The 14201-nt window shown below is 42.6% G+C and overlaps 1 protein-coding gene across 1 annotated transcript in view; it reads left to right on the top strand.

Annotated features, from left to right (window-relative positions):
* Positions 1–7420, top strand: part of LOC129100354 (membrane-associated guanylate kinase, WW and PDZ domain-containing protein 2) — a 34522-nt gene extending 27102 nt beyond the window's left edge. Inside the window, exons 13-18 of the mRNA XM_054609961.1 lie at positions 4710–4910; positions 4996–5072; positions 5195–5341; positions 6191–6329; positions 6731–6834; positions 7352–7420. Coding sequence (XP_054465936.1) covers positions 4710–4910; positions 4996–5072; positions 5195–5341; positions 6191–6329; positions 6731–6834; positions 7352–7420 — 737 coding nt within the window. The remainder of the gene's footprint in view (positions 1–4709; positions 4911–4995; positions 5073–5194; positions 5342–6190; positions 6330–6730; positions 6835–7351) is intronic.
* Positions 7421–14201: the final 6781 nt, after the last annotated feature.

Consider the following 14201-nt stretch of genomic DNA (forward strand, 5'->3'; position numbering starts at 1 on the left):
TTTTCCCCAGGGTGATTTTATTTGCATCGTTGAAGGAAATCTGTTTTGGCACCTGTTGTTGTCAGGAAGCGGTTCATCATGGAGTTCACTTTTAGCAACATAATTACACATTTGTTTGTTTTTGGTCTGCTATCCATCCATCCATCCATCCATCCATCCATCCATCCATCCATCTATCCATCCATCCATCCATTATCTTACGCTCTCCAGGGCTGGGTCGTAGGTGCAGCATGCTTAGAAGGGTATTCCAGGAGTCCCGCCCTACCAAAAACATTTTCCATCTCTTCCTGGGGGCCCCAAGGCAAGATATACAGTATAATTCTTCCAGAATGTTCTTTGTCTATCCCAGGGCCTTTTACCAGTTGGATTAGCCTGTAAAGAATTATAGGGAGGCATCCAGTAAAGCATCCTAATCAGATGCCCGAACCACCTCAGCTGGCCCCTTTTGACCCAAAGGAGCAGCGTCTCTCCTCCGAGCTCCCTCTGGATGTCTGCCGCTTAACTGCAATCTCATTCTTTCGGTCACTACCCCAAGCTCATGACTATAGGTGAGGGTTTGAGGGTGAGACTAAGAGGTATTGACTCTCATCCCGACCCCTTCACACTCCAATACCGCCCCAGTGCGTGTTTAATGTCACGGTCTGCCACCACAACCATATCATCTGCTACGGGCATAGACGCAATTCTGAGGTCCACAAACCGGACTCTCTGTTTACCGTGAACAGAGAGTCCGGTTTGTGGACTAAATGCAAATGCACTACTTGTGAAATATTTGATGGTTGTTAGTAGTTGTAGAAGTTTAAGCTTGGTGTTTGGCAACCTGTCGATGACAACAAGAATTAAGGAAGTCACTGCTCCCGTCAAAGAAATAGTCCAGCACACGACCCCCTATAAAACTACTAATATGTCATTTTAACACTTCAGTTTGTTTACTGATTAAACTAATAAGATACAATGTGCCAATTAGTGAGGTTTAGAGGTGCTGATAGGTGGACTTTGTTAGCATTGGACAGAGCCAGGCCAGCTGTTTCTTCCCTGTTTCCTTGTGCTAAACTCTGCTAACCTGCTGCTGGTCGTAATTTCATATTAATTATACAGATATGTGATTGGTTTTGATCTTTTTATCTAACTCTCAGCAAGAAAGCGAATAAGCCTATTTCCCCAAATGTCAAAATATTCCTTAAATAGGCTTTCAGGTTAATTACAGGTTTTCATTTATAGCCGTGCTCTTTTTAATTAAACTCGTCTCCAGCAAGATTACCTTTTGTGAAAGTATCATAGCGTTGTATCTCACTCTGTGTTTCTCCATCCGCTCTGACCTGACAGAACGCTGAGGCTTGTTTATGGTCTGTCTGGGAACCGAACACATCCGGCCCTGATTAGCTTTTAGTGTAGTGCTTATGAATAGCCGGTTAACCGCAGCATCCCCGTGATGTATTACCCCTCCTCTCCTTCTTATGTGTTGCATTGGCTGCCCTCTGTTCCAGTTTGATGCAGTTCAATTTGCTTTATGGGCCGAGGGAACACACGGTTGTTGTTGTTTTCATGGGGAGATAAAGGTTGCAGTACAGAGACCCTTCCTCCCTCCTCAAACCTCCACTCCATCCTTATTCTCTCCTTCATTTTCAATCCTATCATTTCACAGAAAAAGGTCCCTGTCTGTCCATATCTGCCTTTATGCTCTATCACTTCCTCTTCCTATCTCTCTCTTCCACTTCCTCTCATCAGTCTCCCCTCCATCGTTCTTATCTCCCTCACAGGCTCCCGCCCACTCTGTCCCTCTCTCTCTCTCTCTCTCTCTCTCTCTCTCTCTCTCACACCCCTTTACTCTGCAGTAAAAGCGTCCAGTCTGGTTTTTCAAAAGATTAAAACTCTCCCCCTCTCTCTCTCTCTATCTCTCTCTCCCTCCTTTCCTCTGCCTCCCACCTACCTCTCCATTGCTCTATTGAATGCTCAAGAGAAAAACCACGCTGAACATTTCCCTCGCAGAGGAGCAACAGAGGGGACAGCAAAACTGTGTTTTTAGCTCCTGGAGACCGTTAGATGTGAATCTCAACACCTCCGAGCTACCTGACAAGGAATTTTGGATTTATTTTATTTTTTTGTCTGCGCATGCCAATCAAAGAGCCATGCTGGAGAGACTACAGTCCGCTTTAAAAACTGTGAAGGAGTCCAAACGTAATTATTTGCTCCACTTTTCATTTCGTGTTTACTAAAGAAAAGGGGGGAGGCTACTGGTTTGGTGCAGTGTTTCAAGTTTGGCTGTGTGCACGAGATGGGGGGGGATATCATTCTGTGCTGCACGCTAAAGTTTGCTTGTCAGATGTTGACTTCGGCTGCATGAAAGTTAGATCCACAGGCTCACATGTTCCAGATGTCAGATAGTTGATCTGAAATGATGCTGTGATCGATATGTATTGTGGTTTATTTTTGACAGATTATTATTTTTTAATTTTTTTTACAGCTTTACTGGATGATGATTGCAGAGACAACAACACGTGAAAGGGCAGTTAAGATATTTTTAACCCAGCCAGGCTTAAAGCAGCACACGACATGATGTGGTAATCTGTGTATTAGAGCCATTAGTGAGCTACACAGGCAGCAAAAGGAATGGATTTAACCGATAGTATTAGCAGTGCTGAGTTCAGCATTATCCATCCTGCACACACACACTACTTGCATTAACAATCCCTCTTAAGATCAGCGCTGCTCTCCACGGTCTCCGGTAGTCCAGCACTGGGCATCTGCAGGCTGCTGTGGGGATGTCTGCACCGGCTCGATGCATCTGGGCTGCAGAGGGGGATTGTACGATGGCGGGGCGGGTGGGGGCGGGTGAACGGGGGGGGGGGGGGGGGGGTTTGCTCCCACTCCTGTGCAGTGATCAGTGCAGAGCTGGCTGACTGCTGGGCATACTGCAGTGGGATTACTCTGGACAGGAGAACATGGAGAGCCAGAGGAAAAAGGCACTACGAGATAAATCAGTCCATTTGGATGCATCTGTGTGTAGTTTAAGCGTGTGTCTGTGTGTGTGCATCTGTCCCAATTCCTCTGCGTGTGAGTCACAATGTATGTGTGTGTGGTGGTTCTGTGTGTGTGTGTGTGTGTGTGTGTGTGTGTGTGTGTGTGTGTGTGTGTGTGTGTGTGTGTGTGTGTGTGTGTGTGTGTGTGTGTGTGTTTGGCCCCTGCTGGATGTTGGACCGATGTATTATGCATGATAAGAAGACTATTCGCAAAGCTGCCTTGGCTCTGATTTGACCTGATTGCCGTTTCTGACGGGGTCACCCAGATTAGGCCCAGATTGGAGATGTGAATTATCGGCTGTACCTTTCAGCAGGATCATCATTTGAATGTGACAAACACTTCGCCACAGATTTTTTGTCATTTTGATTCCATGGCACCACATGAGGCATTTCAAACATGCCAGTTTCATCCTCTGAGGGATGTAGCCTTGGAGGGCTATGTACCTCAGCTGTATGTCTCAAAATGTTTATGCTGCCTGATGGGTTACATAAGGCCACTGGCAAGACTCTAGAGGGGCCAGCTGTTACCAAAGCACAGCATACCCTCAAAGAGGGGTCAGGGAGAGAGCAATCAGGAGTTACTAGGATACAGAAAGTGGAACAGAAGATAGATTTAGTCAATTTAAGTCAAAGCATATAAGGACAAGACGGTCCCGCTAAAAACTCTTTAAGACACTTTTAGTTGGTGCAAAAGATTAATTGAAGCAATTTTATTTTTAGGCTGCTCAACATGTTTCTCATCAACTTCAAACACCGCTTAATTGTGAGTGATCTCTTCTCACAGGAGATAAGACAAATTGAGTTCCTGATACATGCAACTAATTTTCCCTCCTCACATTTTACTCTTGCTTCAATTCAGAGTTCAGTTGAGTCCAACAAAAGGACAGGAACACTTGCACATTATCTGGAGCTCAGCTAGGCACAGGCTCTCCTGTGTATGATATCCTTCTAGGGATGATATGTGGTTTGTTTAACAGGTGTAGAGGCTGGGAGACGACGGTGAGAGTTTTCCCACACAGAGTAGAAAGTCATTTTGTGGTACCAGCAGAAAGAAGTAAATATTGCTGCGTGTGTTTTTGTTTTGTATGCTGGAGGCATACTAATGCAGACAGACTGCAAGTTTGTGGATCTTTAGAAGAGCTGAGCGTAAGAGTCACTGACGCTGTATAAACCAAAGTGTAAATATCTAAAGTCTGTGCAGTTTGACAGATTCGGGACAGAAAAATATTGCTGGAAAGATGGTTTTCCATCACAGTTTGTTCTTGAGGCAGAAGACAAATCGTTGAGCAGTGAAAAACAGTTCCTGTTGTGTCAGCGGATGGAGAGATAGGTTGATAAATGGGGAGATGAAGGTGGAGAGGAGAGTGTTTCAAGGAGACAGTGGGGGAGGTGTAAAGGAAGGCCTCTGTGGGAAGTAATTCATAAAGTAAACCCTGCCAAAAAAACGATCCAAAGCTTAATTATGGCTTGTTTAAGGAATTCTGGCAAACCATGCGGTGACATAAATCTTCCTGCTTTTTTAATTTATTTACATTTGACCTCACTTATTACTAACTGCCTTCAGTTAAAAGGAACGTTCTGAGTCTTGATGGATGTTCCAACTGCATCTTTAATTGAACAACTCAACAAGTAGCTCAAGCTCATTTATGGTTATATTAACTGTTTGATGTCTTTCTGTGCTCTCTTCAGCTGCTTCACTTCTCCCTCACCGGTTTGTGACGGTACGTCGAGGCAGCCCGGCGGCCAAGAGCGGTCAGATCCGGCCTGGAGATCGACTCGAGGCAGTAGAGGGACGCCCGGTGGTGACCCTGCCTCATCGGGAACTTGCTCAGATCCTTCGTCGAGCGGGAAACACTCTACGCCTCACCATTGTTCCTCGTCCCAGCACCTGTAAGCATGCACACAAGTAGGAAACACACAAATATACAGCCTGGTTCCGGACTCCTAATGTTACTTCTATCATCATCTTTTTCAGATACCTCAAGCCTTTCAGAAACCACTGAGTTTGACTCCAGTCACAGGAGCAGAAAGGGTCAGAGGTCGCGTCCAAAGGTGAGGGCAGCGCCATGATTAATTACGTGTGCCTCATGATCACAGAATTGACTGGACTCATCCTATCTCCTGCTGTGATGGTATTCAGTCCTCTCTCTGCTCTCTCTGCACCCGTCTCCCAGCGTGACTCCAGGTATTACAGTGTGGACCTGGATCGCGGCCCGTCAGGCTTCGGCTTCAGCCTCAGAGGGGGCAGCGAGTACAACATGGGCCTCTACGTCCTGGGCCTGATGGAGGGGGGGCCGGCCTCACGGAGCGTAAAAATGCAGGTCAGTCTGTTTGCCGTGTCATTTCACAAATTAATTAGACATGTATACTACGCTTTCTACTCATCGTCTCAATCTTATATTGTTATTTCCACTGCTATGTGTGAGCATGTGCAGTCGTACACAAGGTTTTCTTTTGAATAATTCACAGCAAAACTTCCAACAGTCATTTGATGAAGTCAGTGTTGATCAATGTAATACTTCTTAATACGAAAGAAGTACCTGTATTCGGCTCTTCTGTGTGTTTAGGTTATCTTTTTAGTAAAAGCGAGACACTGAAAATCTCTGAAAATGTGGTTTCAAATTGCAAGTTTTTCTCCAAAACATGAAATATTCATGACCAAATGACCAACGATAAAATTTACGGTTTAAAAAAAAATTATTAAGAGATTAATACTAATCTTCTTCATCAGGACTGCATGGATGTAGTTTGACTATATTTGACAGTGACTGCACCATAAGTGAATATTATTACTAAAATGGTGAAATTATATCTATGCTAAAACATCAACATGTTAACATTGTATTTGTGAGCATATGGGCATGTTAGCATTAGTATTTAGCATGTAGTGCAGTGTCATAAAGCCATTGCTTCCATTTTAGCCACGTCAATTAATAAAAGTAAGAAATCACAATACAGTAGGATTTCTTTTCCTACTCTTAAAATTTCATAGTAGGAAAAAGACAGTATTGATAACACCTGTCTATTTCCCGCCATGACAAGTCAAAATGTCTGCTGTATCTTATTTACTGTTGCACATTTATGTTAAAGAATATTCAGTTATTTCAATGAGATAATACGACACATTATTTTAAAGTAATGACATAAACATTGTGTGTGTGTGGCTGCAGGTCAGCGATCAGCTGGTGGAGATCAATGGGGACAGTACAGCAGGGATGACCCACAGCCAGGCGGTGGAGCAGATCCGCAGAGGAGGTCACCGCATCCACTTGGTCCTCAAGAGAGGAAACGGCTACGTGCCTGACTATGGTGAGACACAGTGGGGGGATTTAGGGAGATTTCAGGGATGTTTCCACCTTGTGTTTACGGGGGAATGGATGGAAAATATAAGATTTAAAATATGAGACATTAAAAAACCTCATGTCTTTTGCATGTGATGCATTTATCTTCTTGGGTGTGTTATCTACTTTCTTCTTCTTTTCCTGTGGGACTGACCTTAACTAATATGCCTATATATTTACCTTTTTATTCTTTCTTTTTTCTTTTGTGGTGTTTACCTTTTAACCCATCCTATCCTTTTTTTGCTTTCAACATTCCCACACCACATTTTCCCCTCTGGCTTTGGCACTGACTTGGTTTTCCTTTTCTTGCAAACATTCCTCTCCTTTCTGCTCCTCTCCTTCCCTTTTATCTCTCTTTCTGTCTCTCAGTGGAGCTCTCCAGTTTGTCTCTTTGTATGACCAACTCCAAGCTAGGCGAGCCTTGCTTCTATGTCATTGGACGGACAGAGAATACGCGGTTGGTAATGGTTCCTGTTAGTTCTCCCATTTTCTGTCTCTCTACATTCCTCTAGTCAGTCTCCACTGCTGTCTTCACCTGTAGTAAAAGATACCTGACAGCCTCTGTGTTTGACCTCCTCGTTATTAGATAATCTAGTTTTCAACCTAACAATACAATACAGATTTCTTGCCCAATTCAGTTTCCCTCAGATCTACATCTTAACAGGCTGGGCCATTTTGTAAGAACACCTAATTATTTAAACGAAGCGAATTGTGCATAAATAACACTATTGTGGAGCAAAAAGATAATCAGATTTGTGTTGTATTTGTACTGAAGGGTTATCTGAAGGTTGCACAAAAATAGAAAAAGCAGCTGTTGTTACACAAGCTGTTCTAATGCATTAACAAAAAAACAAAAACACTTTTTTGGATTTCACAATCCTTTAATAACGCATTATATAATGCTCTCTGCCAGAGGTTTTGCTCTTTCTCTCTTTTTACCTGCTTATTCAGTCTGTTTTTTCCTCCTCTCTCCATGTAATGCGTGTCCAGGCCGTGAGCACAGAATCACCTCCCCCTCCCTGCTGCATAACCCCAAGGAGCAGGGTTTGGCTGCAGTAGACTCCACCGGGCGGAAGGGGCACAGCTCCAAGAAGAAGAGGAGAAGCAGGTCTTCAAATGGACTCGAGAAGGAGAAAGGAGCGGGGAGGAGCAGGCGAAGACGAGGCTCAGAGGGAGGAGGACGCTCAGGTTTACAAAGCCCCATCTCTGAGCGGGGAGAGAGGTCTCAGGAAGCCAGGGACAAGGGGAGGAGTAGGAGGAGGAGAAATAAAGGGTCTCAGAGTTTACCCAGAGGTGCTATCAGAAATCATGATGATAGTGACACAGAGAGAGGGACAGTGAGGGGAAGGAAAAGAGAGAGGAAGAGAGGGAGGAGCAAAAGCAGAGAGAGGAAAAGTAGAAGTGAGGAGAGGATGAGGAAGGCAGAGGGTGAAGAGCCGGAGGAGGAAGAGCAGGAGGTGCCCGCTGTTGAGGAAAAGGTGGAAGAAAAGGTGGAGGAGGTGGAGGAGAGGGTCGGCTCGGAGAGAGAAGAGAGTGAAGACGAGGTTTTCTTACCCATTCCAAGTCCGAACCAAAAGATTCCCAGACCCAAAGAAAACTGGGAGGCGGAGGGCGGAGAAAACTGGGACATGGCAGCAGAGTACAGGGAACTGATGAGAGAGAAGGAGCTGGAGGAGGAGGAGGAGGAGAGGCTATGGGATGATGACAGGAGCGAGAGTAGAGAGACAGAACCGAATGAGGATCAGAAAGACGACGACGCACAGAGCTGGCGCGTCGAGAGGCCTTTACCAAGCGTTACCGTGGTAGATCCGATGTCACAGAGAAAGCCCTTCTCCTTCCTCACCTCCACGCTGTCCATAGAGCAGCTGGGGGATGATGAGTCAGAGTCTGGAGGCAGCCAATCCGACGGCAGCGTGTCGGCTGCCAGCATCTCGGGCCTTTCTCTGGCCGCCACAGGAGCTGGCGGGCGCAGAGCCGTGGTGCTCCCGGGCCCTGGCTCACACCCAGCCAGCAGAGGAGGGCTCCAGTCGCGGAGGGAAACAGGAGCCCCGTAAGGCAGACAGACCAGGGAGGAGGAAGAAGCGCTGTCTCTTGACTTGTAACAGGAAGTAGAGCATGCAGCAGCTGAATGATACGGTGTCATTTTCTATCAGTGTCACGCTGTTAGACCTTGACTTGGTTTTTTTTCTGCAGCTACCCACACTACCAACATTTTCTCTCAGTCACTTTGATATCTACAGTAGTATGAAGTCATATTCTTTGTGCCTTTTTACAGCTGACCTCTGGCTGATATTAAATGTCGATCACAATTTATTTTGTAAATGACACCAACACGGTAAAGTTATGTCTGTTCTGCTGGTGAAACAACAATAACATTGTCTTTTTTTTTTTTTTTTGTCTGAGGCACTGTTGCCCACACGTAATGTGTCACTCTTCTTACAATTGCAGCATTTGTTATAGATGTTTCCATGACAACAAGGTATTTCATTCACCTTGTTTAAATCTACTTCCTGTCTCTTCGTCACCTCTCTGCATTTGTCTTCACGCTGCTTTAGCAGAGTAATCCTCTCTGAAGTACCACCCCTCCTGTACAAAGACTGCATAGACATTCACTTATACCTCATGGAGATACTGAGCAATAATGATGCAAATGTCTTAGACTATCAGCCATCCATTTCCACTGCACCACGTCGATCTGGTCTGAGAGGAAACAGTGTGACATGTTTGTACAATATCCTCTTTGTCTTATGTGGACACCTGCGTCGAGTTGTAACGTTTCAATATAACTGAATATTTGATTGTGTTAATGCAAATCCCTTTTGAAAGCAGGTGTAAAATCTATATTCTGTAAATATTTGTAGAGAAATAAATGACAGAACTTATTGTAAATAGTATACTAACTGGAGCCAAGCCCTCATTTGTATTACTGTATTGTAATACATCATGATAAGACTATATCTATATCTATATCTATAGATATATATATATATAAATGAATATATGCAGTATATCTATATATTACATACAATAGGCAGTCATATTTATTATTGTGTGATGAGAAATTACGTGAAATTGGTATATAGCTTTCGTGATGGCTAAAAACGTAAACACAGACTAAGAACTATATTGTACCGTCCCTATTCATAAGTGAATGTTTTGTAATATGCTGCTAGAGTGTGAATTAGGATACTCCGTGTCGTACCCTACTTCAGAAGTCAGCAAAAGATGCCAAAAGTATGCATCCGGTGTGCATATTTCAAGTACTGTTAATATTGTGTATGTGGGGTCAGAACAATAACACTGTCTAGTTTCCAGAGAGTGCTGTGCCCATCGTGCCACGTACAGTTGCCTTGGTAACATAAACCACTTTATCCTAACCACTGATTTTTCTTACTGTGAAACCCCCCTCGCTCTGAGGTCTCTCGGTACCAGAGAAGTGCAGGACGTTCAGTAATTCCAGTCATGCCAAAAACAAAAGGCCCTTACTGTAAAATCCACAAAAACAAATATAATCATAAGCCTCTGGAGAATTTGAGCTCAGTGTTGCATCTAAGATGGCAAAATAGCACATAATTTAGTTTTGCGCTCTTTTTTAATATTCTGTTACAGAAGGAAAAACAGGCTGAATGGATACTGTGAGATGTTATTTTTCTATGAAATTATCTTTTTTCAAATACTCAGGTTTTCGGATACTTTGCTCTAGATAAGCCATTAGGAAGTAAAGCTACAAAAGTGACAACATTTTCACAACACAGAGAGTAGATTCATATTATTTAAATGTCAAAGCAATGTTATGTTGATTATTTATGGCAGCTTCAGGAGACAAAGACTGTTATGGATGTTTGTTACCAGCCCATAATTACCTTAAGGTTGATGCTGTGGATGAATTTAAGATTTCATACCCAAACAGCAGAACTGAAATGAATTGCTCGGTGTTCCCTGCCCATTTGTTTGCATTGCTGTGTCAGGAAACCCAACATACTGTTCTCCCCACCAGTGACCATACAGAGTAGCTTAGTAGCCCTATATGTCAAACTTATTTTATAACGTTTGCTAATGTTCTTTTTTTAGACTTTCATTTCCTAAAGGTGGGGTTACATGGCCGAACTGTAAACACATTCTAATAAAACTGCAAATAAACTGCTGAACTCATTTCCTCGGTGGTCATGCATGTCCTTCTTCCGTTGCTTATTTTTTGAACACCAGATGAGAAACAGAAGTGGACAGCAGATGGCAGCAAAATGAAAGGATATAGCATATTCAGTCAGGAGTGATGGAGTTTATAACGCGATGAAGGTATGTGAGCGTGTGAGAGACACTGATTTTAAGGATCCCATGAAATAGGCAGTATATTAAAAAAAACAGATTGGGAGATGAGCCCTAGAATAATAAATTATAGATCTTAAAACTCTGCTTTTGTTCTGTTGGTGGCGTACAAATCTGATCATTTTTTCCACAGATCAATTATTAAACCTGCTTTTTGCGAGAACATGGATTCAACATCTCCCATGCACGCTCACCACTCTAATATTAGTTTCCTTTACTGTACAGCAGAGCAGCATCACCTGTGTGAGCTAGTATATGGATACACACAGAGAGAGAGAGAGAGAGAGAGAGAGAGAGAGAGAGAAGAGGGTGAATTTATAGCCAGTGTCTCAGTTCAGATATGAGCACTTAAGTACTGCCACTATAAATAACCTCACTCAGAGGCCCCTTCCTTTCTCCCATGTTGTCCTAAGCCTCATCCTTCTGTTCATGTTTCCGCAGACGTCAAATAAATATCACGGCAGTAATAAACATCTCTGCTCCCATCAGCTGCAATCACAAGATGTCAAATCACATTAATAAGTAGACCCAAACTACTCAAACGACCTCAGGCTGTGATTATATAAATATAAATTATAGAGAATGTGTTGAACGGAGCAGAATGAGTGACTTTCATCGTCTTACATGCATTTCAGCCTTTAGTCCGTTGTTCTTCTACAATGTGCACTTCAGGCGCTCAACAGGATCCCTGCGGGGTGGGAAGCTAGAAAGATGCAACACGAGATTTGCACCTTCAAAATAAAATGTCATTTGTACACTTTTTCCACAAGGTCTGTATTCTACTGAGCAATCCCCCCGTACTCCACCCACCCCCACCGGTAATTTGGAAGAACTGGTGTCCCTAAATTGGCGTGTTAGCCCTAATGATGAAATGTATGACGTGTAGGGAGTCATTTATGGAGACATGACTGTGAGCCAGTGGCGGACTCAGGCTGTCTGAGGGGAATGGGTGGAAAGAAAATGAAAAGGGCACCAGCTGCATATGGATGGCCCCCAAAACATAGAACGTTTTCTAACATGTAGGGCAGCCTATATTGCACTGCGTGGCATTTCCTCCACCGTTATTGGCATCCTGTTTTCTACAAGCAGACAGACAGAGAGAGAGAGAGAGAGAGAGAGAGAGAAATAGAGCTCTATAGAAAAACAGCAGACAAGCTGAATCACTTGTTGACCGGAGCAGAGAAATGTGCTTCTGATGTGAGCAGCCAGGTTACTGCTCCTGTGACAGATGACATAATGCTTCCCCGTCCAGTGTGAACCCGATGAGATGTTATTTTGAAAGTTTTAGGGGTTTATATAAAATACTTTAATCAATTTTAAATAAAGGCGAAGGTTCTAATGTTTTACGTTTAAAGGGATCGTGAAACATAACATTTTACCAATTTTAGCAGAAAGCATGATGCTTAAGCAGTTTATATATATATATATATATAAATTAATATGTAAAATGCAGGTGAAGGTCACATGATCAGCTTAGTCACTCTTCAGTGTCAGTTCAACAGACTAAAACACTGCAGATTATGTTAATGATAACAGAAGCAGACAAAATGCTGGCTGGCTTGTTAAGTTATATCTGAACACATATAGGCTTGTTTGGACCTGCGTGTTCTCGGTTTCCTCCTTGTCGGTTGATGATGATCAGAAAATACAAAAGTTGAAATTGACACAAAACCATGAATGCTTGAGATTTTTTGGTGTTCCTTGATTCAAGCGCACCAATGAGACCACTAACACACACACACATACACTCATCACACACGTTATCCTGTCAAACCCATTTGGCATTTTTTTTTTTACAAAGTCCTTAACCACTGGAAAAACTCTGGTGCCAATCACTACGATGAGCCAGAGAGAGAAAGATCAGAATCAAGCTGAAAGAACTTCTACTTCATCAACCTGCAGAGAAACACATACTGCCTTCCAAATCACAATTTCTTTGTAACTTTTAGTATGTAGCCGACTGCAGCAGCCATCACAAGTATGTACCGTTGCAGGCAGGAATAATTAAGATAGGACATTCTTTGTTGTGACATTGCAGCTTGAACTTTGACCTTTTTTGACCAAATATCTGCTGCTCAGAGGACTGTGACTCAGAAAAGCCAGAAAGGCATGCTCGCTTGCATTCTGCAAAAATGCGACCGGAGGCAGTAGGCAGTATTTTTAGCATACTGCATTTGGCGTACCATGTATTTGGGCATACTAAATATTTTAGTGGCACTCTAGATAGTATGGCAGTATAGGTGTTGGAACACACACACAATTTACAGAGTGAAACATGTCCATACTGAAACAAACTCACACTGACAAACTCTTCTCAGGCTCCAGATAGCTCAGCTTGTAGAGAAAGTATATTCAGTCTGATATTGTGAGTTCAGTCTGGATTGTTTGTGTTTTTCTTCTGTCAGCCCCATTTCATAAAGTTATCTCTTTATGTGTAAAGTCTGTCTTCAATGGGAGAGGTACATTTTGCTCAAATTAAAAACTACACAAAAAATATTGTTTATTATGGAGGAGATAACAAATTTTGACCATTTAAGATAATGTAATCCATTTATTTATTAATGAATTAGCCTGACATCTCACATGGATTCAAAAAAATGGAGATCAACCCCCTGAATTTGTACCTTAAATTATATGAAAGTTACTTTTATAGTAAAAATGAAGGTGTACCCGTAACAGTGGCAGACTCAGGCTGTCTGAGGGGCTGTGACAAAAAAATCAATAAAAAGGACCCTTAAGCCCACCAATGCTGGGACCTACAAAATTTATGAATAGTGGAACTCACTTTGTTTTATGGCCTAAAACAGCTTGGGGAAATTACTCTTTTTTTTGTTTTACTTTTTTAAATTACTTTTTAAATGCAAGTAGCCTATTGTTTGAAAATGTATACTATAGATATGGATTTTGTTTGTATACAGTACCAGTCAAAAGTTTGGACACACCTTCTCATTCAATGGTTTTTCTTTATTTTTATTTTTATTTTTTTCTACATTGTAGATTAATATTGAAGACATCCAAACTATGAAGGAACACATATGGAATTATGTGGTAAACAAACAAATCAACAAACCAGAATATGTTTTATATTTTAGATTCTTCAAAGTAGTTGAATGAGAAGGTGTGTCCAAACTTTTGACTGCTACTGTACAATTGTGGTGTGGACTTAAAAAAAATACAGGCAGTATGAATGACACAATAATAAAACCTTTTTTATTCATCCATTCACTTTATATTTTCCTGTATGTGCATCATTTGTTTTTCCACTTGCAGTCATCTCTGTGACGTCCATGAAAGTTACCCTTTTTTCTTTTATTTTGAAACCCTCGGCCGGATGTTTGGTATAATTGCTGCTGCCTTCACAGAGATGCGCTCAGAGGAAACGCCGCACGGATCTCTGCAGTTCAGACGCTCGAGAAGCGAAAACCTCCGCGTGTTTCTGCGCCACCGCAAAGGAAGACTCACCGCAACGCACCTTCACGGATTATCCACCTGAAGCAGCCGCAACCCGTCTCAG

This window comes from Anoplopoma fimbria, chromosome 12 (assembly GCF_027596085.1).
Source record: "Anoplopoma fimbria isolate UVic2021 breed Golden Eagle Sablefish chromosome 12, Afim_UVic_2022, whole genome shotgun sequence".
NCBI classification, from domain to species: Eukaryota; Metazoa; Chordata; class Actinopteri; order Perciformes; family Anoplopomatidae; genus Anoplopoma; species Anoplopoma fimbria.